The following is a 26,239-nucleotide window of genomic DNA, read 5'->3' on the forward strand; positions in this document are numbered from 1 at the left end:
GTAAAAAATAAAGTACCTACAAATCATCGCATGAAGATAACATCGCACACATGCATTTTCAGGTTTTTGAAAGTTGTAAATGCATGTTCGTATAAAGAACATAGAGCGCAAGAAGGAAGGAGGGATTCTTTTACTTCTACATTTCATATATTTGAACAAACTAATAAATGTTTCCTGAATGAATAAGAAGGAAACTTAAGCATTTAAAAATTGAAAAGGAGTAGAAAATTAATGCAACTTAAAAAGCTTAATTTTTAATTTATATAATTAACTAACAAAATTCATTAATAAATTAAGCTTTTTTTTTTAAAGTTTAACTGATAATTGATAATTTTTCATGAAAAATACAGTAAAAATGCTTAGAAAAAGGGAAGATAAATAACGGCATGAGGTTACTTCTATAAAAATTGCTTAGTTAATGATCAAATTATTTTCTTTTCTTTCACATTTGTTGATCTGATATTGTTTTCATGAAAATTACATATAATTTTGTTTCTGTTTATTCTTAAAGTGTCGTTAACATTTTCATGTATAGCGTGTAATCAATTTTTGGGATGTCGATTTGTTAGTTATAACGAATGTCAGTTACATAATATGTCACTATGCAATTTGAAAAACGCATGTATGCAATGTTATCGTCATGCGATGATTTACGGGTACTTTATTTTTTACTACGATATTTTGGACAACGATATATTTAAACTGCGAAGATTTTTAACAGCTTTATTTTCGACCACGATATTTTAGAACTGCGATGTTTTCTCTCTGAGATGTTTTCTCCTACGATGTTTTGTAACACGACGTTTTCTCCTTGCGTTGTTTTCTCGGCGACGTTTTCCTCCGCGATGTTTTCGGCTGTAAGCAATATCTCTACGTTCGTACGTACGTAAGTAAATATTTCGCGTAACTCAAAATACATTAGCCGTAGAAAATTGAAATTTTGTATGTAAAACTGCCATAACATCTAATTCTGCACCTCTCTTTTTTTATTGTAATCGGCCACATTAACGCATATATCTATGCCGACCTAAACTCTAATTTTAACTATAATTTTTTAAACAGTTTTGGTGTTTTAATGAATTTTCGCCTTTCCACGAAGTCGGAACTAAATTTATTGAATGAGAAGTATATCTAATGAAATTCGAGGAAATAAGTTTAAACGAAGTACCGCAGAAAAGGGGTGCAATTCAATAGGCCGTACAACGAAGTCATGTTATTATCCACATCAGATTTTTTAAAGACGGAGCTCAGAAATATATTTAACACCTCAAAGGAGGCGCTTTTGTTCGACAACATGAATTTTCTATTTTCACAAAATAAAAATGGTTACTACTTCCTTTACTACTAGATATTTAATACAAGCCGCATAAGCAAGAGATACTTACATCAGTGTCTTGAATATTTAAGCCTAAACCCCAAATTCTTCGTATGGCGTTAATTTATGGTGAAATAGTATCATAACAATATGTTTCTTTCTACCGTTTCGAATTGCAAATTTAAAGAGATCGTTTTAACCATCTGATTCCATTTTTTGAATTTTGAATTTCATGGGACAGATGGTTAAATTAATTGAGCTATTGTAAATATTTACTTTTTAATTATTTCAAGTTAAACTAGAACATGATTACAAAGATAAAAATATTACTTTTCATTAATAAGATTTTTATATTTTTTAATATTTAATTATTTTTTATTTTTATGAAATTTTTGTTTAAACCTTTCTTTTAAGGTATCAGAATTATTTGAAATTTACATTTATTTTCTATCACATTTTAAAAAAATCTGCTACTTGCTGTGCTCACATGCGCAAATACTGGCACTTTCGAGAGCTCAAAACAAATTTCAATTTTCGTTTTGGACAGCTCATTAGGAAAAGTAGTTAAGCTTTTTGGGTACAATAATTAAAGAAAAAATTTACTTGCTTGTTATTATAACTTTGAAGTAAAATACTATTATTGCTATCTTGTCATAATCAAGCAAATACAAAACAATGTTTCGAGAAAGTTCTTTTAAAAGTTCGCACGCTTGGTTCTGAATTAAAGAAAGTATGAACTCTGTGCAATAATTCTCATATATTTACATCAATACGTGCTTCTCGTTTTTGATAAGCAGAACATAATTAATATTAGCACTATGAAATCTTCCTCTCAGTAAATGCAATATAACTTTTCCTTCACTTGATAATATGCAAGACATCAAAAATGCCATCCAAAAAGCATTTAAATGTAAACAACAAAAAATGCAGATTCGTGTTTCGGGAATGGTATCAATGACATTTAATGTGAAAAATTTCAATGTAGCCACAAAAAGTACTTGTATTTTACAGAAAATCCGAAGGAGATTAGAATAAATGGCGTATGCCTCCTCCGAATGCCCGTGAAATGAAAATGAAGCCATATAACGTCACAACATAATCATGGCCGCTGTCATAAGCAAGCTTCTGGTTGGTTTTGTTTACATTTTTAACCGGTGTTGTCTAAATGTAAGCTACTCATCATTAAATGTTTATAAATGCCCCGTTCTAATTTTAATACTCAACACAAATGATTTTCTACTTAGTACATAGAAAAATAACAATGATTGTAAATAATTCTTTCAAAGTGAATAAAATCTACGTACAAGAAGATGTATAAATGTTAACAATACGATATGGTAAAACCTAGAAGACCAGTGCAATTTCAACAATATTTTACGCAAACTATGATTAAAGACACTTCTAAGCTTCCGAACATTTATATTTGCTATCAATGTCAGTGTAATTTTATTTAACAATGTGTTTTGTACTCTTGTTCGTATGCCGTATGGCGGCCATGATAAGTCGTGACGTCACATTGTTAACATTTCCTTGGCTTCAGTTTTGTGACGTCATGCTTACTTCATCTATTCTAACCCTCATTGAAAATACCTGTGGAGAGATGCTTCATTTCTATTATTAGCATAAGAACTTCCATAGATATTTGTTAAATAAAAGAATACGAGTAATGATGGTAATCAACCATCGACTGAACAAATTAAAATCTATTTAATAAAACTCTGAGAAAAGTTAATAAAAATAATTTCAAGGAATAAAAACGAAATCTGATGGCTTTCAGATTTTATATTACGCTCAAAGGAGCGTTTATTTGATGTTTTGTGTGTTACCTTTATTTATTAAAAATCATGTTCTTCGCGCTTAAATCATAAAATTCAATTAAAGAGCAATATCACAAAATATTTAAAAAAACCATATCGTTAGAATTCCCGATTCACAATCTCGCGCGCTGGAGATGAAAATATTTTTTTCTCGTACAGTGTTGCCATGGCTCGCTTTGAAATTATTGAGTTTGTTAATCAAAACTTCGCTAGTTTACAAAATATGAAATAGATAATAAAATTAATTCAAAATTCCCATAGAGTGTAGGAGTACGTTATTCAAAATTTGATGTCTCTAGGTAGTGTCGCTTTTCATAATGTGAGAAATATACATACATTCATACAGATTGTTCATTATTTAGTGTCTTTAAATATAATGCGGACTCTAATATTTGGTGGCAACAATTTGAAAAGTAAAACGCCGTTTTATAGTAGATGACGCAAAATACCAAACGAAATTAATAGCCCTTCTAGAAAAATTGCTCTTTTGGGCTAAACACACTAAACCAATTAATGCAAATTTATTTCGATTCATAAACCATATCGAGACAAATAAGAAGAAAAATAAGAAGAAAACTTAAGCATTTGAGACAGCAACGTGAAAGCTTAAGATAAGTTTTTAAGTTGTTAGCAGATAAATGATAAAAGATCTTAAAAAATAAATGAATTTAAATGAATTGATGCAAAAGCAGTTACAATTCCTTTCAATATTAAGTGGACATTCTGCGTTCATGGTTCACATTTGCTTCCAAATAAAGCTCATAAAGCCGAAATGTTATTCCAAATTTAAAAAAAAAAAAAAAAAAAAAAAAAAAAAAAAAAATAGCAGATAAAACTTGGTTAGTAACAGTGCTACTGTCTTAGAATATTTCGGAACCACAAATAATTTCATTAGGTATTATCCCCTCTTTTAGCAGATTTACGCGAAACCTTTAAATTCGATCACAATAATGTTACAATGTCGCACAGAAGAAAAAGATATCGATAATCTTCTTCCGAGAAAATATTCGATTACCGACAGATGAGCTTACCGAGATAGATCTAGAGGAATATCTACAGAAAATATTTTCCGCATTAGATTTCTCATCTAATGCAATTTTCCTAATGCAATTTTTAAAATAGCCAATAACGTTATGGTACCAAGATTACTCACATTCATCGTGTAACTAATAATTCGATTGCTTGCTATGTCATCTTTAAATAAGAAACTTGATTACTATTTTTAGTCCCTGAAGATGCTTTAGCGGGGAAAGAGGAAACTAAATCTAGTAACTTCTTATCTCATCCATGTGTAAACTGGTTACGGGAAATGGGTTAGGTTACAAATAACTTTTTATCGGGATAATTAACAGACGAAGCAGATATTCGAGGCTTCTATGGTTTTAACTATAGACTACAGGACATTTTTTATGTTATGTGTAGTATTTTTATACTCAACGTGTTTACAAAATTATAACTTTGTAATTTTTTTCTCAACAAATTCCAGCAAAACTATGAAATAATAATTAACTGCCTTTATTTTTATGATATCTCAATTAGAGTCCCATCGAGTTAGCTACATGATCTTCCATGCCTTCTGTTTTCACTCAGTGAGCAACTTCTGCCATGGATTCGAAACAAATAGCAAAAGACTTCATTCTAATAGAAGACGTTCATCCCAATTTCTCCCAACATATATATGAAATCGGATTTCCGTATGACTGCGAGACATACAAGTAATTAAGTGCTTACGCTGGAGATTATATCATAAGTTCATCATATCAGATAAGTATTGATTTCAAATACCTCTTGTGAAGACCATGTTGGTAAGCGTTTTTGATTGAAACAGTTTGATGCACAAAGAACTTGTCTCTGAAGAATAGCCAGTGAACTTCGTATTTTATATACTGTGTTCCCTCGCCACTTCGCGCTTCATGTTTTGCGGCTAAAGTGCTTCGCGGGTTTTTCCAAAATATTCATCAAAAAATAAAAATGAAAACATACAATCAAACATCTTTGTTTGGTTGTATTGAGTATTTAGTTGTATGAGTACCCCCGAACACTACATATCTAATTCAGCCGATGTATCAAGGTGTCATTCTTGCCTTTAAGGCACTCTAGACTCGCTCCACAATGGAGGGCCTCATTTCGACAGTTGACGATGCCAATAACGAATTCATCTTGAAAGCATACTGGCGCAATTACGGCATTGCCGTATGTTTGTCCAATATTCAGCGAGCATTAAAGGACATGAAGAGTGAGACCATAAATTCTAGCTGGAAGACATTATGGCCGAACGTGGTACCCAACTATCCAGGCTTCACACCTGAAGAAGTTCAGAAGGCGGTGAGGCTGGCTCACATTATAAGGAATGAAGGATTTGTCGACATGACAAAAGAAGACATCAGCGCTCTTATTAACTGCCACTCGGACACACTGACCGATGAAGACCTCTTAGAGATGATAAAGTCTGCAATTGAGGAAGAAAACGAAGAGGAAGACGGAGAAGAAACTGAAAAGCGTGGCCTTACCCTGGAGAATCTGCAACAATTGTGCGACATAGCAAGAGCGATGCAACATTTTGTACAAGACATTGACGACAATATGGTTCGAGCTATCGTGTTGACGGGGTTATGTCCTTGTACAGGGGAATTTTGAAGGAGACGAAAAAAAAAAAGACAGCAACTACCCATCACCATGTTTCTCTTCAAGGTAAAGCCCCCGGCTCTACCGTAAGCGCCTCCAGCAGAAGAGTCTCCCGAGTGAGCCTAAAGCTTCTACGAGTCAAGCAGAAGCTTCTCCTCCGCCACCAACACAAGACTCTTCACCTCTCTCAGAAAGCAATGTTTATTACTGTATAAGGTTTTGTAATTAACCTTATTAATTAGCACTGACACGTTTAAGTGAAGAGTCTTCTTAAATGTGTAAATTATAAATACTGTTTACATATTTAAAGCATTCTTGTACCCGCATACACGAAAATTCCTAGAGACAAATCCTAGTTCGCAGTTTTCCAGCTTTCCCGGAAGGTTCTGGTCCCCATTAACCGCGGAAAACGAGGGATCATTGTATAGATAATGGAAACATTAAATCAAATATTAATTTGATTGGAAGACTTCTGAAAATAATTCAGCGGTTTGTGTCACAAAAAGCAATTTATAATAACGGGTTTCTTGCTGAATGATAATCTACCATCGCACAGTTTCATAGCTGCTAAATATTACCTAGCTAAGATGAGTATCATAATTCTCAGCCACCAGTTTAATCAACAGATATGACCCTTTTTTAGACAACTTCTCCTTCAAATGTCAAGTGTTTCCTAATGATTTCAACAACAGTGAAGAGATTCAAAAACCATAACAAGAGACTTAAATGCTATTTCGAAAGGCGAGTTCCACAAAGAAATCGAGCAACTACATGATCTTGACAAGTGAAATATATGGACTTTGAATATTTTAATATTAAATTATAAAGGAAGAATGTTATTTTCTTCATCTTGCAATTTTATACAAATTTAAACAAATAACAGTAACAAAATTTCACTTTCTTTCATTTAGAAAAGTCTGGTAATACGGAATGTAATGGTTCAGGAGATTCAGTGATCTTGCACGCATGTAACCAATATAAGCACTATTTAACGAAGCATGTCATAACCGGAAGCGTTGTTACCAGCATCCTTTTGACTGAATATTATGCAACAAATTGTTGCTGAAAGAATCAAAATATTGAGTTAATCGATAACTAATAACTCTGAAACCAATCCAAAGAATTCCTTCCAACGAATCTCTGTTTACACTTTCTGATGACAAAATTTGGTGAATGGCTTAAGAAAGCCAAAGACAAACCAGTTGTTGAACTAATATCAAGTGAAACAGAAGATGTAGAAGAAGGTTTAAATAATATGTAGATCTGTTGAAGCATGAAATATATTTGTAGAATTTACAAAGCGTAGTTACCATAAGGCAGCAGTAATGGATCTTAGCATTATCTTTAATGAGATTTCGATGAAGTTGATATTTCAAACACTCTGGAAAATCTTCATACAACAACAACATTACCTTTTTCTTCAATGGAAGTTTCCAGAGTATAGTCGTATAGTCCATTTTTAGTTTTCACTTACCTATTTGACCGTTACAGGTTTTTTTCTGTTCTAATATGCACAAATTCAATATAAGAATAATATGGCTGTAGCTCAAAAGGCCGAAACAGTTGAAGTATTGAATATTGAAAGAACGCTCCACGGGAATATCTACTAAGCAATAAGCTTGCAGCTAATAACAGAAGAATCCGCTAATATTAAAGTAATATTAAAGTAATAATTAAGGAATAAGCTTATCTACACAGAATTAAGCTGAATGATTAGCTGTAACTATTAAATGCTTAAGAATTAAGAACTACTCCAAAATTCGGTAAATGTTGTTTCATCATTCTCTGAAAATAGAGGTATGCAAATCGTGACAGCGTCACTGCAGCTTTCTACTTTACATTTATATTAATAACGTAAAAGTTTTAGTATAAAAGCACCTATAAAGGGGTTTTGGAGAAGCTTACATAATCCTAGGCTGATATCAAAAAAATTAAACGGACTAGCTCAAGCGAAGTTAGAACTCTTTACCTGAACTAAACTATATCTATATTTCTCTTTAAAGTAGTCATATTCTGAGTTTATGCACCGATCCTTATTCTTTCACCAAGACTGGAACCTTGCCTGAACGTTTTTAAACTGAAATATGCTAACATCCCCCGAATTTGAGCTTCATTATGTTTATGAAAACTAAGAAGGCATTGATATTTTTGTGGACATAAAGAGCATTGTGCTCTGTAAATTCGTCTTCCTATGTTAGGCGTTTAGTACGATGTTTAATAGTAAGGGTCTTTAACCTTTCCCTCCCGAGAGCCCCATCAGTAAATTCACAAAGATCCTCGGGCCACATGTCTGTCAAAAAATAGTGTAGTCAGAAAATTTATATAAAAAAGCGAGGTTGTTTTGAAAGACTACAATTGATTCTAAGCGAAGAGATAGTGTTACACATTTGTATATATATATATACATTGGTTCCAAAACGTTAAATGGAAATCGAATTAAAAAGGTTTGCAACTATTTTTAACTAGGAAAACTAAAGTAACTACCATCTCAGTAGTTATTTTAGTCTTAATGTGAAATTTAATATTGTTTTTGCTTGATTAAAGTTTCAATATCCGGTTTAATCTGTTTTGTTGCAATTCGTAAAGTTTCCTCCAAATGTCTGTCTGTCAGCCGTGTTCTTGTTTTTGATTTTAGGGTTTTCATTTTACCAAAAATCTGTTCACATATGTAGCTACTACCAAAGTTAGAAGATATGAAGAGTGCATGTTTACAAATTCCTGGATATTTGTCTTTGGTCACGTACTTAACATCCATGCCTTCTCCAGGATAAAATAATAATAATAATAATAAAACAACCAATTAATGTAGAATAAAAATAAACTAATGTAGGATTTTTCAAGAAACTTGCATTTTACTACGGAGTCACATTGCAAATCTATAAATTCTGTTTGAAGTTCAGCTGGAACACTTTCAACGTCTGCTGAAAATGGGGAGGAGAACATTCTCATAAAAACTTCATTTTAACGAAAATTGGAAAATCTGCTTTTGAATTCCTCTTCCAAATTTAAAATACATTGTTTATAATTACTTGAATTCCATGTTGTTGTGTTCTTCACACAATCCATCAATTTTGGAAAGTGAGTGGAATTCTTATTTAGCAACTGACTTTCCCACAGAATTAATTTTGTTTCAAAAGCTTTCACAAAGTAATAAAGATCTTTTCCCAGTAAGCGGTAGTAAGCGGTCCCACTCATGGCCCGACCCCTATTTTATAGTAATGTTTTGAAGCCTGTACAGAAAAAATGTTTTGTAAAACCCTTCGAAATGGGTATTGCTTGCGATAGCACACCAATTCATTTAGCTAAATTATCGTGCAGGACTCACACTTTTTGACTGAAATGGGAACTCGCAGTAATCCATCAACCATTTGTTTCATATATCGCACTATATATCATATTTTTGTTTTGGAGACTAAAATTTCAATTAAAAGTTCACTTTTGCCTTCATAGAGGATGGCCATGTTGACATCCAGATGTGTAAATTATCTAAAAGTCATACAGGAACTATTCTGGTATTGTTGAAAAAGATCTGATCGATAAATATATCCAAGGGACAACTAATAATTAAGAGGTAAAGACAATATTTGAATGCAATAGAGGGTAGATGAAAATGTGACTAACCTAATTTTGCAAGAAGTTGTCGCAGTTGAATAAAACACCTTTTCTTCTTTTCCTTTAACGCAAAGCTGGCCCACAAACCTAACCGACGTAGTTATATCCAAACATTGGCAATTATAATGCAAGGCCGAATATAACAAATCTTACCTGAGCTAACAACCTAGTAACTTGGTCTAAAGAGGCATAATACGCTATGCCTTAAAAACTGAAAACTTCTTACGTACACGCGAGCTGTTTTGTAACCTGGCATGAAAAAGGAAGGAAAAAGTGACAGTGCTGCCCAACCGTGATAGTGTCTTGTGATTCTGACTGCCGTATCGAAGGGTGCGAGCTCAAATCCCGGAGAAGGCATGGATGTTTATTTATAAGTGAATAGTGTCTGTGCAGCATAGGTGCACTCTAGAGATGATTTTCAGCTTGCATGCAGCAAGCTGAAAATCATCTCTAGCGGTTGATGGTAGCGGAAGAGTGATTGGGAAACTCTCTGACCCCGTTTGGGGGTGGACAGAACTAAAGTTGGATTACCACCTATATGGTCCTCAAGGCTCTTGTCAACAACAGATGCATTTGACTCCTTGTTACCATGAATGTCGTAGGCAGGTCCTGATCATTGTTAAACAAGTAATACTGGTAACAACAACAGAAGTGACAGTAAAGGTCTAAATCATAATAAATGGTTAATTAAGATAATAAAAATCCTGTAATGCGTTTCAAAGCAAGTAAGCATTTTATTCTTTTCACGAAATCAAGTTCTGAAAATTAAAACCTATGTGTTTTTCTACATTTCTTTACACGCTCTATTATATACGCTTCATTATTCATCAGCAAATTTGTCAGTTCAAAATATTGCTTACTTGAACGTTATCTTCAATTAAGAAAACCATTACAGATGATATGTCATAATCTGTAAATATGCATATGCATTTTCAAACATGCCTAAGTATTTTAAATAGCGCGTTTATTCAGTTTTTTCTCTTAGCGCATAACTTGATATTATAATATAAAAATAATCATACTTAAAAATCAGAATAACATTTTCTAATTATATTGAATTCCGAGTGATAGTACAAAATAAAAAGAAAAAACTTCTTTTTTGAAAGAAAGAAAAGAAAGCATCTTACTCTACTAGATTTAAAAATATTATATAAAAATGGAGAAGAGATAGGTGTGACATTTTACGATGATGATGTGAAAAAAAAAGTACACTTGAAAGATTATAAAAAGATAACTAGCACTAATTAAAGAAATCGTTTTTTTTTTTTACTAGGCAATATTTCATTGCTTCGATTTGGATTTTTTTAATGTTTGAAAACCTTAATAGCTTCTTATCGTTAAGTTAATGATAATTATGCTCGGGATTATTAGAGTTTGCTTTATAGTCTCTTTTTACCCCCAAGGAATGCATCAGACTTGTAGTTTTTTTAGGACAGTCCATTTTTGGTATGTATATACATAATGAAAATATATTATGTTATGGCAATTTTCATTAATTTTTAAAATTATAATTTTGATATATTCCTTTATTCTAATTTGATTAGGACTATGGTTGTCAGATAATAAATTGTTTCAATGTGGTATTAAAATTGAAAGAAGCTCCAATTTTTTCGAAATTTTACATGGCATTTTTTATTTCTTTTACCAGTATATCATGATAAAAATAACGATTTTAATATTAACGCGCTTTACAAAGCAGATAAAACCTTTATAACCTTATTTATTAATTTCTTGGAGGCATTAAATATAATCCTTTAAAATATTTCAGTCTCTTTGCTTTCAGAGAGCAGTAAAATGTCTCCTTTCTCTATTTAAAATCTATTAGGCTTCTCAAAGCGGGGAATATAGAAAATGAACTGTGCTTTCCCTGGGATTCGAGCCACGTGCATTGCGCACAAAAAAAAAATGAGACAGTTCTATATCTCCCGTTCTACTGGGTCGATTGGCGAAATTCAACTTGCATTTCTCATGTCTCCAAAGCGCAACTTAGGATATGTATTAGATTCATATATAGCATTTTTCTAATGTAGGTATTTTTACAAAATTGGACATTTTCCGACATGACATGCCAACTTTTTCCCATATTTCGATTTTACGACTCAAATTTCGCCAAACTGCTAAGTTTTGTAAGTAGTTTTTAAAAAATTAGCACTCGAAATTTTAGCTCTTCAATGTTAATTGAGTTTGGTATATATTTATAAATATATCTTTTTTTATCACATGTATTTGATTATTCCTTTCAGATTTGGAAATTTAGGTTCATTCAAAATAATATTCGCCCATTTTTTTATGATTTATTTTTAAAATTTGTATTTTTAAATATTTTTTACAAATTTTTCGAAAAACATTTTGAATTATAATGTATAAATGTTCTACCATCATCTTAAAGTATATGTATATCTAATAGCATACCTGCAAAAAATTAGAATTTTTTATTCAAAATTTTCGAAGGTATACGTGAATTTTTTATATTCCCGTGTTTTGAAATTTGGCATACATATTGAAAGCGATAATGACATTAAAATCGGTTTAGGCACTTTGCTAAAAGTATATAAACGTAGGAACGAAGTGACTTTTTTCCGCTCATCCACAATGTAAAATGGTAGAAACAATGTGATGTTTTCCCGCTGCTACAGAATGGAAGGGAAAGGAAAGTAGGTTGCCATATATTAAGAAGTTCGCCAAGTGAATTATTCTCGGCGCAAACTGAAAAAGAAACTGGTAGTTCGGTCCGAGGTTCGAATCTCGCGAACGGGCTGGCTGCATGGGCGTTTTCGTGGTTTTCCCCATGTGTAACGTGTATACGAGCCAGTTTCCCTTAGAAAGTCCTCCACGAAGGCATCCCTCCCCTTAGGCAGATAGCCCTAGTGTGCTTTGCCATAAATTAAACTGAAAAAGAAAATGAGTAAAGTGAAATTTATGAATTTCTCCGTAAATTTTACACCAAATTTTACAAAATTTAATATTTAGTCATAATTTGGGGCGTAGAATCGAAATATGCGAAAAAATGGTATGTTATTTCAGAAAAAGTTCCCATTTTGTGTCTAAATACCTATGTTAGAGCAATGCTATATATAAATCTAATATATATCCTAAGTCGCGCATTCGAGACAGGAAAAACGGAATTTTAATTTCATCAATCGGCCCAATAGAACGGGAGAATAGAACTGTCCTATTTTTTTTTTCGCAGTGTACATTCCAGTTACTAGCTGGACATACTAATCGTTTACACCACAGGAATATACGCACAAGAGAATGAGCTAATTCTTTGCGTTCTGTTCTACGTAAAAGGAGACTGGGGAGACACACACGACCCGGCTGTCCAAATTCAAATAATGAAGTGTGTGTGTGTGATTATGGCAAAGCTTCGAGGGCTATCTGCCTAAGGAGAGGAATGCCTTCGTGGCGGAATTTCAAAGGGGAAACTGGCTCATATACACGTTACACATGGGGAAAACCACGAAAACGTCCATGCAGCCAGCCCGTTCGCGTGATTCGAACCTCGGACCGAAATACCAATGTTCAGCGACTTTACCGCTCGGCCGCTGGTGGGCCTCAAACAATGAAGAGTATCTTCTTCTACCACAGTTAAGTTCTGTTGCCACTACGATCTTATTAAGTCTCATTAAGCAGAACACTTAAAAAATAATTGTGCCTTTGCCGGGATTCGAACTATAGATCTTCCAGTTGCTAATTGGATGTGCTAATCACCGACAGGCAAGAGAAGCAATTTTACTTGAAAGCGGGCAAAAAGGAATGGAAGAATTTTTTAAAGCTTAATAACAAATAAACAAACTGAATTTTAAAAATTGCCAAATTCCCCTTACCTCGTAATAAAATCTTAATAAACTGTACCAGTGTATTCCAAGGGTAGTTTGATGTACTTAAACAGACAGTTTCTCAAAAGGTGTCGAAACTTTTCATGGGAATTTGAAGTCAAATTAATGTAGTTAGTAGGCAGTCAGCAGTTAGCAGAGCACGATTTTAACCCTCATGGCAAATCTTAAAATCATGGCAAATCTTAAAATTGAAACCCTAATTTTTTTATTATTTTCAAGTTAATACTCATTTTATTATATTCATATATCTTGAACTTTACATTGGTATCAAGCTGAATTCCGCATTTTCCTTTCCCTCACAACTGTTGTACCGAAATATCTAATCTGTGCCATTCGGAAATTAGATTTATTTTCTGTTCAAAATCCCGGAAAGCGTATCTCCAATTTTGATTGAAGATATATCTATGTTACCGGCAAAGTAATAAAACGCTGGCATTCTATAGTAATTCTATATTATTCTATTTATAGATTGTCGTATGTTTTTAAATGTTTATATACTTTACCTAGGCATTCTATATAATGAAAAATGCTCTTTAGCAAAGCATTAAAAAAGGATGTTATTTTAAAAGATGTACATTCCTCAAAAATACAAGTGTTATTTTAAAATATATTGAAAGAGTGCCATTAAAAAATGTTTATTCAAAATACATAAAGAAAAATTAAAGTTGCACGAAACAAAATTTATGCCTTTCTTATTAAAGAAAGTAAAATTTTCATATAAAAAATAAGAAATTAAAATTAACTTATTTGTTATAACATGGTAGGCTTGAATGACGTTTTCAGTTCACTTCCCTACTTCTTTCACTCATAAACATGATATATTTCATCATTTTTTTTACGCATACACTTGACAAATCCTTGACCCCTTCCATTGGACTGGGCAACTGCAGCTGACCGAAGAAGAATTTCGGTTTCAGGAATATTTTCAATTCTAAGCAAGTTCTTAGAACATAAAATAAACGGGGATCACGTATATAGTTGTTTTAAAATACTTTTAGAATTTCCAAGTTGGTAAAAACTATCCTCATTCATTATAACGGCCAATAATATATTGCACTAATTATTATACTGTTACGAATTTTATACATACATAAATGATTTTAGTGCAATCATATATGAAATTGTTATAATTTTATGTGTAATGTAACGCGAAAAGTCTAAAAGAGATAAACTATGCCAGAAACGTAAGCGATAAGTCCATTTAACATTGAGTAAATGAGTATCTTGGTACTTTGGCGGGAAATCGCCAAAATTCGCCAAACTTGGCGACCTTTTGGTAACAATTTAGTCCAGTCCCTGAATCACCATAATAGGTTTTGTAATTGATTAAATGTAATTGATCACTATATTAGCTGCAACTGTGATTCGACTTTCATATTGCTTTCCAGTAAATTCGAAAAGCAGAAATGTACTAGAAATATCTCACCCAGCGGTTGAAAACTATATAAGATCAGAGAGAGCATCTGCTCTACGAACCGTAAGCACACAACAATATACTTTCCCTAGGAATAATATAATATGGAATATATAATTTACGGAGATGTATTTTACACTTTGCCGGTTTGTCAATTGGCATTCCATAGAATTTCCAGGCAATGTGTGAAATGTTTAATGTTTGCAATGTGTGAAATGATTAATGTGTGCAATGTGTAAAATGTTGCCGGCTAGTTTTCATCATTCTCTAAATGCCTGGGTATATAATATAATGCCGGATTTCATAGTTTTCCGATAATATTTATATTAAGGATGACTTTTCGAATGTTTATGATTTAAAATATGTTTCCCTTGCAGGAACTTACATGAAATGTCCGCCGAAGTAGATCAGTTGAAACGAGATTATGTGTTCCTCTTACAGTCTTGCATACGCATTACATGCACCGATGGTCCAGAAATGATGGAGTTATACATGTACGGAGAGAAACGGGTAAGATTTTGTATTTCATATTTTATCTAGGTTTGGGGATTAAATTGACGTTTGGTTAACAAGCATACATGTACAAGTTAACTCTAAATGTTATGCCATTGCATTATTGCAAAACAATCATTAGATTGGTTTAAAACTGTTATTATATTCGTATACAATGGTTTTCATTTTTAGAGGAGAAACCACTTCTACCCAAGATAAATCTTAATAGTGAAATGCAATAATAATACCTAATTATTCATTTTAAAATTTTTAAACTTTAGGCTATAGTGAATTACGTTTCTTAATAAACCGAACAGATAACCGATGTATTCAGATTAATACAGCTGAAGCTTATGATATTTGTGTTACTTCTGTGAGTTTTATATTGTCACGAGCACCTATTGTATGATATATAATAATAGCTGCGAGAGAAAGGGTGAGAAAAAAACAGAGTTAAAAACCCTCGGGTACGACATTTTTGCTTGTTTTCTCTGACGCCTTTAGACTTGTTTTAACAGTCTCTCTTGTAAGATTTATAACAACCCTTTGAAAGAGAAAGACCCATAAATGTTTTTCAAAACTAACTTTTATGTAAGTCGTCCTAGAACGGCTCTACAGAAAATATTCGAAGCAAAGTGTTTGATGTTACCAAGAGGAGATGAAAAGAAACATTTCTCTAGCATATGTCATTGCAATTTATGGTAAATGTAGTAAAGTTATAAATTAGTATTTCACATATATTTTCGTATAAAGAAGCATACGCGTATTTCATCATGATCAGCCTTTATTCTGTAACTCAATTAGAAAATCGGTTTTAGTTAATAATGTCGTAAAGATATTTTGAATACGAAATTACCTTATCCAATAACCTATACAGAGAATAGCTTACTTCAAAATTTGCACTCTTTTTAACTTATTTGTGGCGTATTGTGAACCTGGGGCATTGAAGGAAAGAACACGAACTAATAATTAAGTGATTCAAGCACACAAATTCTGCTTTTCAATGAATAAAATGTTATCATGAAAAGCTATATCGAATATTTTTTATTTATAAGAAGAATATTAATGAACATTTAGTGGCTAATATTCCATAAGCGGGGTAAATTGGCGCCAAATTGTTTTGGTCTTCAAAATTTGGCGAATATTTTAGGCGGCAATGAAAGCACTAAGATGTGATTTTTAAACCTAAACAGAATAGTAACTTTTAAGTTTTGCAGTAGGTGAAACGCCGTTATTTTTATAAAAGAATAGTAAAATGAGATGATAATTTATTAGAGGAGTTAATAACTTAATAATAATAGTCCAACATCTTTGCAAGTAAAAACATATTCCTAGCTATGTAATTCATCATAAAATAGTAGAATGAACAATTCTTGTAAATAATTATTGAGTAAATAAATATATACACTTATCAGAGAGCACTGCAAAGTGAGTTTTAAACGTAAAGAGAATAGAAAATTATGCTTATTCAGTATAAAATCTGACTAAAATATTCAACTTACTGCTATCGTCCTGGAATTCAACACACTGAACAACTTTCGTTCAAAGCTTTAAATATTCCACATCTATCGATTTCCACATGCAAGAAGCAAAACTTAAAAAATAATAATAATAATTAACTAAATAAAATTAAATGAAAACATTCATAAATTATAACTTCACGTCATCTGAAATCCAACTTATATATATATATATAAAATACTAAACAGTAAAACTTTTAAAAACAAACACAGTATTTCAAAATTAAATTTAAAAAGAAATCTTCTGTCTACACTAATTTCGCACTCTTACAATTACCGAAATAAAGCTCTAGGTTTGCCACAAGACAACATACGGCCGGAAACCACAATCAAATTGAAATCGCTCTAAATAAAAAACTCTCGCCAAGTTTGGCGCCAAGCTAGCGCCAAACTTGGCGAGAGTTTTTTATTCCCGATTATGGAATATTAATTTAAAAAATTCCCGATTATGGAAATTTTTAAATTAATGGAATTTTTTAAATTAATTAAAAAAAAATTTTAAATTAATGGAATATTAATTTAAAAAATTGGAATATTAATTAAATTTAAAATTTTTAATTCCCGATTATGGAATATTAACCAACATTTATATAGTATAGTCCACTTATAGTATTATTATCATATTCGATTGTGATAAACCTCAACTTTTGTTCAATGTTTATGCTTTTTTTTAGTCTTTTATAAAAACTTTGATTTTGCTTTTGCTGTGCATTCTTTTCCTTTAAAATTTTCAGTTATAGTTTTTCCGCCTATATTGTAGCAAACATGAAACTTCAATATTAACGCTAGAGTTAAAAATATACAACGACTTACGATTTAGTTTATCTTATTTATTATATTCGCAGTACATGATTGTGCACTTTAGGCATGCATCTACGTAAGCCGTTACCGCGGTAACGGCCAAAGAGACATATATATGCAGAAATTTTAAGTAGTCAGCGTAATACAAGAGTTAATCTAAATGGGAGATGAAACTGCTCAGCAATACATTACACATTACTCAGCAATACATTACACATTACTCAGCAATACATTACACATTACTCAGCAATACATTACACATTACTCAGCAATACATTATACATTAAGTGCTGACTTTCAAACTATGTTACAAAGTAGTGTTTGATGCAATTTTTGTTTATCGTTTACATTAAAACTGTAATCATAAATATTACAAATATAAAAAATAAGTATAGTTATCCATAAAATATATTGATTTAAATCAATATGCTTTTTAAAAATCTATACGATCTAAATTACGTTTTGAACACTTAAATTTCGAAATGAATTTCGAAACAATACAAAATTTACAAAACGTTCTGACTGCGCTTTTTTTTGTTCTAAGATCCCGAAATAAACTTAAAATGTATATTTCTGAAGATATTAATAGAAGATACTTAGAAACTGATCATGTCTTAGCAAGACATAAAAAATTAAGAAAAAGTATCCAACTTCCTTTTTGATTGCTTAATGGGCTGAAATCCTTCTTTTGTTCGTAGATTCCTTATCTATCGAACAGCGACACCGTAGACTATACTGAATTTGAGTTCAGCTCCAGTAAGAAAGTTGAAAATGGTCATAATTCTCATCGTGTGGCGATTGCATATTTATGTGGCATTATGTTACGAAATTATATGAGAAAGAGAATGAGCATTACAGAAATCGCAGCACCCTAAAAGCACATCTGTCGTCCACCGAATAATACATCCGAGCGCAAGGTAGTTGACTCACGGCGGGGGACTAATCGCCTTCAATTGTGATCACTGCTTGTTCTCTCCTCCTGTGTGCAAACAAGAGGACTCTCAACGATTCTTGAACTTTAGCTTATCTGCTTTTTTCATTAACTTTAGCCACTGCTTTTCTCTTATTTAATTCATTTTTCTGAACGATGATGTGGAGGTTATTGCATTTAATTGCAAAGGTACCCCGTAATTCAAACGCCTTGGTCCTTGGTCCGAATAATACGAGCTTGCTGAAAGAAAAGCGAGGTTTGTGAGATGACTACCTATGACGTCAGTGCTTCCTCTGGCTAATATTAGTTGACTAATTAGGATACTAAATATGAGCTCAACTAGTCAGGATACTAATTGTATCCATGGCAAACCACAAAGATAGACTAAGTTGTATTTTGGCTAAGAAGAAATAAATCTGTATAAAAACTTAAAACTTAACTGTTAAGAAATTAGCATTATTTCACAACTGTTCTTTAAGTATTAATGTTGTAAGTACATATTGTCCACTTTGTATTTTTTGTTTTTATATTTTCAGCATAAACAACGGGTTTTTACTCTGTTAGAAGAAGCTCGAAAAGTAGATCCATCTTTGCCTAACTTGGAAGGGTAAGAATTTATTTTACAAATCTTTTCCCCTCTCCCGAATGCCTTTTTAAATGTAGAAGTTTCAAATATTTCTCCCACTTTTATCAATCTTTTAACAACTTTTATCAACTTCTACATTTAAAGTTATTTAGTAAGTGGCATTTAACTATCAATATCGATGTTTCTCTAAATACCCACTGGCAGTATTTAATGCAAAAGTTCATTTGAAAATTGTTAAAATTTCCACATGTTAGAGCAGGTGAAGATGAATGAGCGGCAGATCATACGTCTCGCCCTATACTGGAAAGTGCTAAGACTTAGCGGAAGTTATTGTTTTTGCTGTTCATGTTCATATATGGATATTTGTTTTCGTGTATGGACGCCATTTTTAGTTTTCGGACCGTCTGCGTTGTAAAATGTTAACTTTAAGTTTATGACCAATGTTACGTATTATTGGAAGATTTTGAATTTGCAGCCATTCTACTTGATTACCAGTACGTATTGACATAACCTTTGTATTTTTCAGCAAACCTTTAATTTAAATTCTGTTCTTAAAGTAGTGAGGCGAAATGAGGTATCAAATAGTTTTTTCCATGATAGGATTTTTTTGCGTAAGTAATGAATTTTCAAATGCAGGTATTTTTGTTTCGTATGGTTCAAAGCTATTGTTGCGTTCTACGGGTTCGTGGATTTGGAGTGATTGATGACAACACTTGATGAAGCACAATTTATACGTCAGTATTATACAGGACAGTTCCGAAGACGCGTTACAATCGTAGAGAAATTACGACAAACTCACTGAAACAATAGTACAGTTTCCGGACTCGGCCGCTCGGCTGAGGAGCTGAAGGCATTACTACTGAACTCAACGTACTCTCAAGATAAACTGCTACTCCAGGTACAGGTAGGGTATTTATAGCTTGTGACCTTCCTTCGAGAACATTCTCGGAAAAACTGGTAAGAATTTGTTCTCGCATCGTCTATAGCATATGGCCAATTTGGCCTTTAAAACTGTTTAATAAAACAAAATTGAGATTTTAGCCGAAATCGGCCTTTTAAGCGAGGCCGGTTACTTTCAGTGAATCTTTACAATGGCCTTGTTTTGGTTCCATGTTGACTGAGCTTATATTTGATTTAAAACATTATTCTGATAAAACTATGATTTGTTTTTAATAAAAATAATAAGAAAAAATATTAAAAAAACTGAAAGCTTTCAGATTTTAATGGTGACCCAAAAGGGTTTCTTAAGGTTTCTTACGCTCCCGCTTAGCTCGCTGTCTACCAGGCTGCTGCTGCACTCACTTCTGTTAACCTATTTTTTATAGTCTTTTTAGCTGTATTATTAAATACCATTTTCTTCGAAATTGCGCCATATACAATTCAACGGCAAAATCAATTTTAAAAGCAGCAAAGCAGCATGTATTTAGAATTCCCGATGCAGTATTAAATGTTGGTATACATTTTTCTACTTTTCTTCAGCCTTTTCTCAGTTCATAATATCGATGTTTAATTTTCATAGTAAGATAGCATATAAAACGTATTTTTATCTTTTTATTATTAACGTTTTGTATGTTAGCTTTATTTATTAAATATCACATGAAACAGATAATAAAGCAAATTCAAAATTCCAAATTTGGCTTCCAGATTCACATGCTGGAGTGAAGGATTACGTTATTCAATGTTTTTTATTATTTTAACAAGAATGTTTATCCTTTTGATATCTTTCCAAACTATATTTTCATTTTACTAAAGCAATAGTTTCTCAATGACTTGAGTTAATATTTTAGTTACCGTAAGAATTCTTCGTTCAAAATATAGCCCCAGTTTCGTTTCCTTTCCGTCATCTTTTTTTTTTTTTTTTTTTTTTTTTTTTTTAATTGAAGCATTCTGAAAAATATGCCTTCTTAACAATACTTCCCTCAAAGATTACTTCTTTATTATCTACATGAAGAACCTTTACTTCTTTTGCTTCTTCATTACTATTGATTAGTATGATCTACTTGAGCTCAAACAGATTTAAAAATTCGAAAACATTTTACTTTTCAGCTCCTGGTGAAGTGCAATTGGAGCTGGAATAGTAGATATCTTTTGGTAGAAATCCTTATTGCAGTTAAGGGCAACATTAATCTTTCCTGTGCAATATGCGTTTGTGCTCGCCATAGCGCGAGGATAAAAACTTGAACTTTTTCGCCGACACTTAACTACTTACTTCTCATCTTATTTTGCCTGTTCTTTGCAGATATCTGACTTCGGCTCGTGTGAGTTTAATATTTAAATCTTTAGCCTATCACTAAATGTGATTTTCTATTTTAAATCTATATACTATAAAGAAGAAAGCCTATGTGTTTGTTCGCGATTAACTCAATCATTACTATAGCTATCGTCACAAAACATTCTACAGTTATTTTTCTGTGTCCTGGGAAAAGTAGATAAATAATAATAATTTTTCAAAATAAATAAATAAATAAAAAATCTGAAAGGTTTCAGATTTTAAATTACGTCCAAAGGAGCGTTTCTTTAACATTTTGTGTATTACCTTTATTTATTAAATATCATATTCTTTGCACTTAAACCATAAAATTCAGTTCAATAGCAATGTCTCAAAATAATTTTAAAATGAGCCAATCTTTAGAATTTCCGATACACAGTTCCGCGAACTGGAGATAAAAAGGTTTTTTCCCCGCACAGTGTTGCCATTGCTCGCTTTCAAATCACTAAGTTTGTTAATCAAAAATTCGTTAAAGTTTTACAAAATATGAAATCGATCATAAAACCAATTCCAAATTTCAAATTTGGTCTTCCACATGCCCATATTCTTAGGAGGATGACGTCATTCAACATTCGATGGCTTTATGTACCGTTGTTTTATCACAATGCGAGAAATATGCATACATTTTTGCAGATTTTTCATTATTTAATTTCTTCAAATATAATGCAGGACTCTAACATTTAGTGGCAACAGTTTGAAAAGTGAAACGGATATTTATAGTGTTTCAACGCAAAATCGCAAAACGAAAACAATAGTCCTTCAGGGAGAAAGCGTCTTTAGACTAAAAAAAAAAGCTAAAATCAGAGATGTTAATTAAAATCTCTGAAAACGCTAATTTTCACCCACATTTCTCCGAATGCCACAATCTCGCACACAGGAGATAAAAATTTGCTTTATTTCGAGAAACGTTACCACTGCTCGCTTTCAAATCGTAGAGTTTGTTAATAAAAAATTCCTAAGTTTTACTATGAAATAAAAATAGAATTGCAAAATATTATATATATTATTCCGTATTCCAAAAACTCTTCGGAAGCCATTTTCGTACGTATGTACGTTTGTTTCCATCTTCGTACGTCTTTAATCAGCCCAGGTATTAATTACAAACTCTGCAAACACTAATTTTCGTATTCATTTTTCCAAATGGCAACAACCTCGCGGGTTTTAGATGAAAATGCTTTATTTTGAAAAGTTGCGCTACTTTCGGGTCGTAGAGTTTGTTAATCAGACATTTGTAAGTGTTACAAAATATATATATATAAAGAAGAATGTCTGTTTGCGTGTTTGTTTGTTTGTTTTTTTGTTTGTTCGCGTTATTAATTTCTGAACAATTTTTACCACATTTAATCGACTAAAATTGAATATAGGTGAAATATTAGATGGAACGAGCGTTTACGACCATTTGATTGGAAAGACGAAAATCATTAAAAACTGCATGCCATTGTTGCTGATGTAATGACAGGAAATTAGTTTATTTTTCTATGTAAATTTTTATGTGGTTTCCATATCACATCAGATTGAAAAATGTATGACTACGAATCGTATTTTTTGCATCGTTATTAGAAGAAGGATCACAGCGCTATCGTTCTCTCTGTTGTTAGATACATTAATTTCAATCTAATTAAACTGGCATCGGGTACTTCGATTAGTGTTAAATAAAGTTGGTTTTAACTGTTAGCAGGAGTTTGTGATTCTTAGGTTCTTCTAACGACCTTCTGATGGAGTCTAATTGCGATAAAACATTGTTATATGCTAACAAATATCAATTACATTTCGGCGAAAACTTTAATGACACGGTGATCTTATAGAGCAATCCACGTCAGTAGGAGTCGCATATTTTGATTCAGGAAAGTTTCAGAGCTGCAACTAGATTTTCCAAAAGCCCCAAAGTCCATATTTGCGTCAGTTTAAAAATAATACAGATTTCAAATGGAGAGAAACATATGATAACTTTATAAATTGAAATGCAATAAATTAATTACTTTATTTAGGACCCTGAGTAGCTTTAGTTTACTATATCTCATATATATATTTTTGTATAAAAGCCGCGCCGCAATTCTCCTGAACCGCTCTACGGCCACCCCTTGTACACATACAAGCAAAACATAGATCTTAATATGTAATGTATAGTATTTGATATAATTTATACTCCTGTTTTACTCTGTAGCATTCGACGTGACATAGTACAGAATATAATCATTGCATAGCGATATATGTTATGTCGCTATGCAATGGTTATATTCTATATTATGTCACGTCGAATGCTATGCCGTCATGTCTATGCTGAGCTATGTTATGTCGCCATGCAATGCCCTCCTGTCGTGTAGGTAATGCAACGCTAGGTATTTTATGTTGTAAACATGTTATGCTCTAGATGGAGCGGGTCCCGGACGCGTAATGGCAAACCGCACATTGAGTTGAATTTGACTTACTGCGCATGCCCAAAAGAGAATTTGGTGCAGTTACTACTTTGGCACAATTTTAAAAGAAGATAAATACGGTATATAGTTGATGTGTTATCTTGGGCGCAAACAGTTCGAGGTTTTAAAACGTGTCAGGTTGTAAGCTGCTTCATTATTTGGAGTGTGTATGTCGATTGTAAACTAGCCAAATTTTCTTTTAAAAAGGATTACAAAACAGGAAATATTACAAGATATATTAGCTGATTATACTTCTGAGGAATAAAAACAATTGAGTATTTACCATACGTTCCATTCATATATACTTTAACAAATTAAGGATTAAATGTAGTTTAAATTATTGAATTAAAGGTCAAATTAATTATTGTAAGTAAATGAAATCGACTGTTTCAATTGTAAACAGTCGATAAGACCTACATGACGAACAGGCTTATATAGGGTTGCTTATGCTTAGTCGCCAGTATTTTCTCTTTCGTCAGCGGTACACCATTGAGCATGCGCAGTAAGCGAAATTCGTTAACATTGATCAACTCAATGTGCGGTTTGCCATTAAGCGTCCCGGACCATACCCGATGAGTCTTTGAAAGCCGTCCGGGTGTCCGCCCCTGCTGTCACCTGTCACATGTTTCACTTTGTGCTTTTCGAAGCAAAAGAAAATCAGCTATTTCCTTGTTGAAATTCGAACTCCTGTGCTCCCAATTGCCCAGCCTAGTTAAACAGCAAATTCACGAGGTAAAGAAGGAGAGAATTCCTTACAGTTTCCGCCACTTAAATTGCGGGTGTGAAGGAGGAAACCTGCTCCTAAATTTTGGTGGGGATGATATAGAGTTAGCACTAGCCTATTTGGCTTTCTCGCATTTTAATTTGAGTACCCCTTGCAGGTATATCAGGCTTTTCGATTCCGGTAAACATGAGAAAACTCTGCCGCCCCTGTCCGGAGTTCTATCGACAGACCTTTTAATTGCTAGCTGGATGCGCTTCTAATTGCACCACGAAGGCACTCAATACGAAAGAAGGAAATTTCTAGTAACTCATTTTGGAATATTTCAATTGCTAAAGTTATCTCAAGCAAGACACCTGAGAAATCCATTACTGATAAACGGCAATCACAGCGGCCTTCGACAAAGCCAAACAGGCGAGTCCTGATTCTCATAGTGAAAGCAGCGACTTTCATTGTGCAACATATGAGCTACAGTTAAATTAAGCTAATTTTTATATTCTCTTTCACACTCTCTTTATTTGTATAATCTTCTGGGTCTATGACGTGATTCAAAGAGAAGAGAGGTTAGCTCTTAGTGCAATTTATAATAACTGTCAAGTTTTAAATTAAAGTTATTTTGACATATTCCATCTGTAAAATGATATCGTTGCGCGGGTACGAGTTCATGATGGACTGAATGAAGACAGAGCCGAAGATAGTTTGATAAAACTTCTTTTCCCAAAAGAAATACTTTACGGATCTTGAACTTTGCACAAATTTATACGGTGTAAGGTGATAAGAGTTCACTCTCAATTTTGGCTTTACTGCAAAAACTTTCTTCCCATTATGCTATACATCTGCAATGGATCCCTCCACACCCTCAGTGGTAATGAAAACGGGCTTATGTCTTGTATAAGGAAGGTAATTAAATGACTCTGACCACTGGTACTGTAACCTTTTTGGAGATCTGCTCGAGAGTTAAATCCGCTGTTACCTCTTCCCGGCATTGTCCTCCGTCTCATAATTTGTACCTTTTCAGGAGGCCTTGGAAGTGCTATTTCTTTTGGGGATAATCGTGCTCAGTCACATTGACGATGCTCCTAAGTGGACGCCTAAAATGCCTTGAATTTGACCGAGCAAATACGATCTACCCCATCTGTAGGAAATGTAATACTGATCATTTCACTCCTGGGCATCTTCTTACCTGGTTGGGGCTTGTAAACGAGGACCTGTTGAAATGATCTACCTTCGTATTGGAAATACTGACGGCGTGAATCTGCTCTAGCCTAATAGCTAACCAATTAAGATCAGCCACAAGCAGAAACAAAAACGTTAAACACTAAGTAAAACAAAGTGCGTCTAAAGAGCGAAGCTCATACGGATATATCTCAATAATCCGTAGTGGACTCTGAATTGAGAAAGTGATAACTGTTGCTCTGTTTGGTCTCATATAATTATACCGCGGCCGCCCAGAAATCTCTAGTATCTTCCATTTCTCGAAATTACAAAAAGACATATAAATTAAAGTTACATATAAAGGCTAGATGCGGTTATAGTTATATATAGGGATCAATTACAGTATCAATTAGTTATACAGGGAACAGACAAACATGTCGCCAAATGGTTACCAACTTTGGCCTATTTCGGTGATTTCTCGCCAATTTAGCCAGATGGCTCTTAAACTCAATGTTAACTATGACTTGCCGCTTTTATCTTATTTTTCCGGCAGCGCTTCCACTCTTCAGATTTTCATGTTACATTATACAAAAGGTACTACAATTTTAAGCATATTATTGACTAATTTTTTTACATATATGCAAAAATTCGCAATAGTATATTTAGAATAAATTTTTAAAAATAAATTAAGTAGTTTTTCCAAAATTAAAAGTCTAAATAAATAA

At 32.8% G+C, this 26,239-nt stretch overlaps 1 protein-coding gene across 1 annotated transcript in view; it reads left to right on the forward strand.

Annotated features, from left to right (window-relative positions):
* The window catches only part of LOC118184628 (uncharacterized), an 888,058-nt gene that overhangs the window by 681,836 nt on the left and 179,983 nt on the right, over positions 1-26,239 (forward strand). Inside the window, exons 11-12 of the mRNA XM_085824262.1 lie at positions 15,000-15,132; positions 18,903-18,973. Coding sequence (XP_085680388.1) covers positions 15,000-15,132; positions 18,903-18,973 — 204 coding nt within the window. The remainder of the gene's footprint in view (positions 1-14,999; positions 15,133-18,902; positions 18,974-26,239) is intronic.

The sequence above is a fragment of the Stegodyphus dumicola genome, chromosome 9 (assembly GCF_044657685.1).
Source record: "Stegodyphus dumicola isolate Sdum_Otavi_A_Nest chromosome 9, ASM4465768v1".
In the NCBI taxonomy this organism is placed as follows: Eukaryota; Metazoa; Arthropoda; class Arachnida; order Araneae; family Eresidae; genus Stegodyphus; species Stegodyphus dumicola.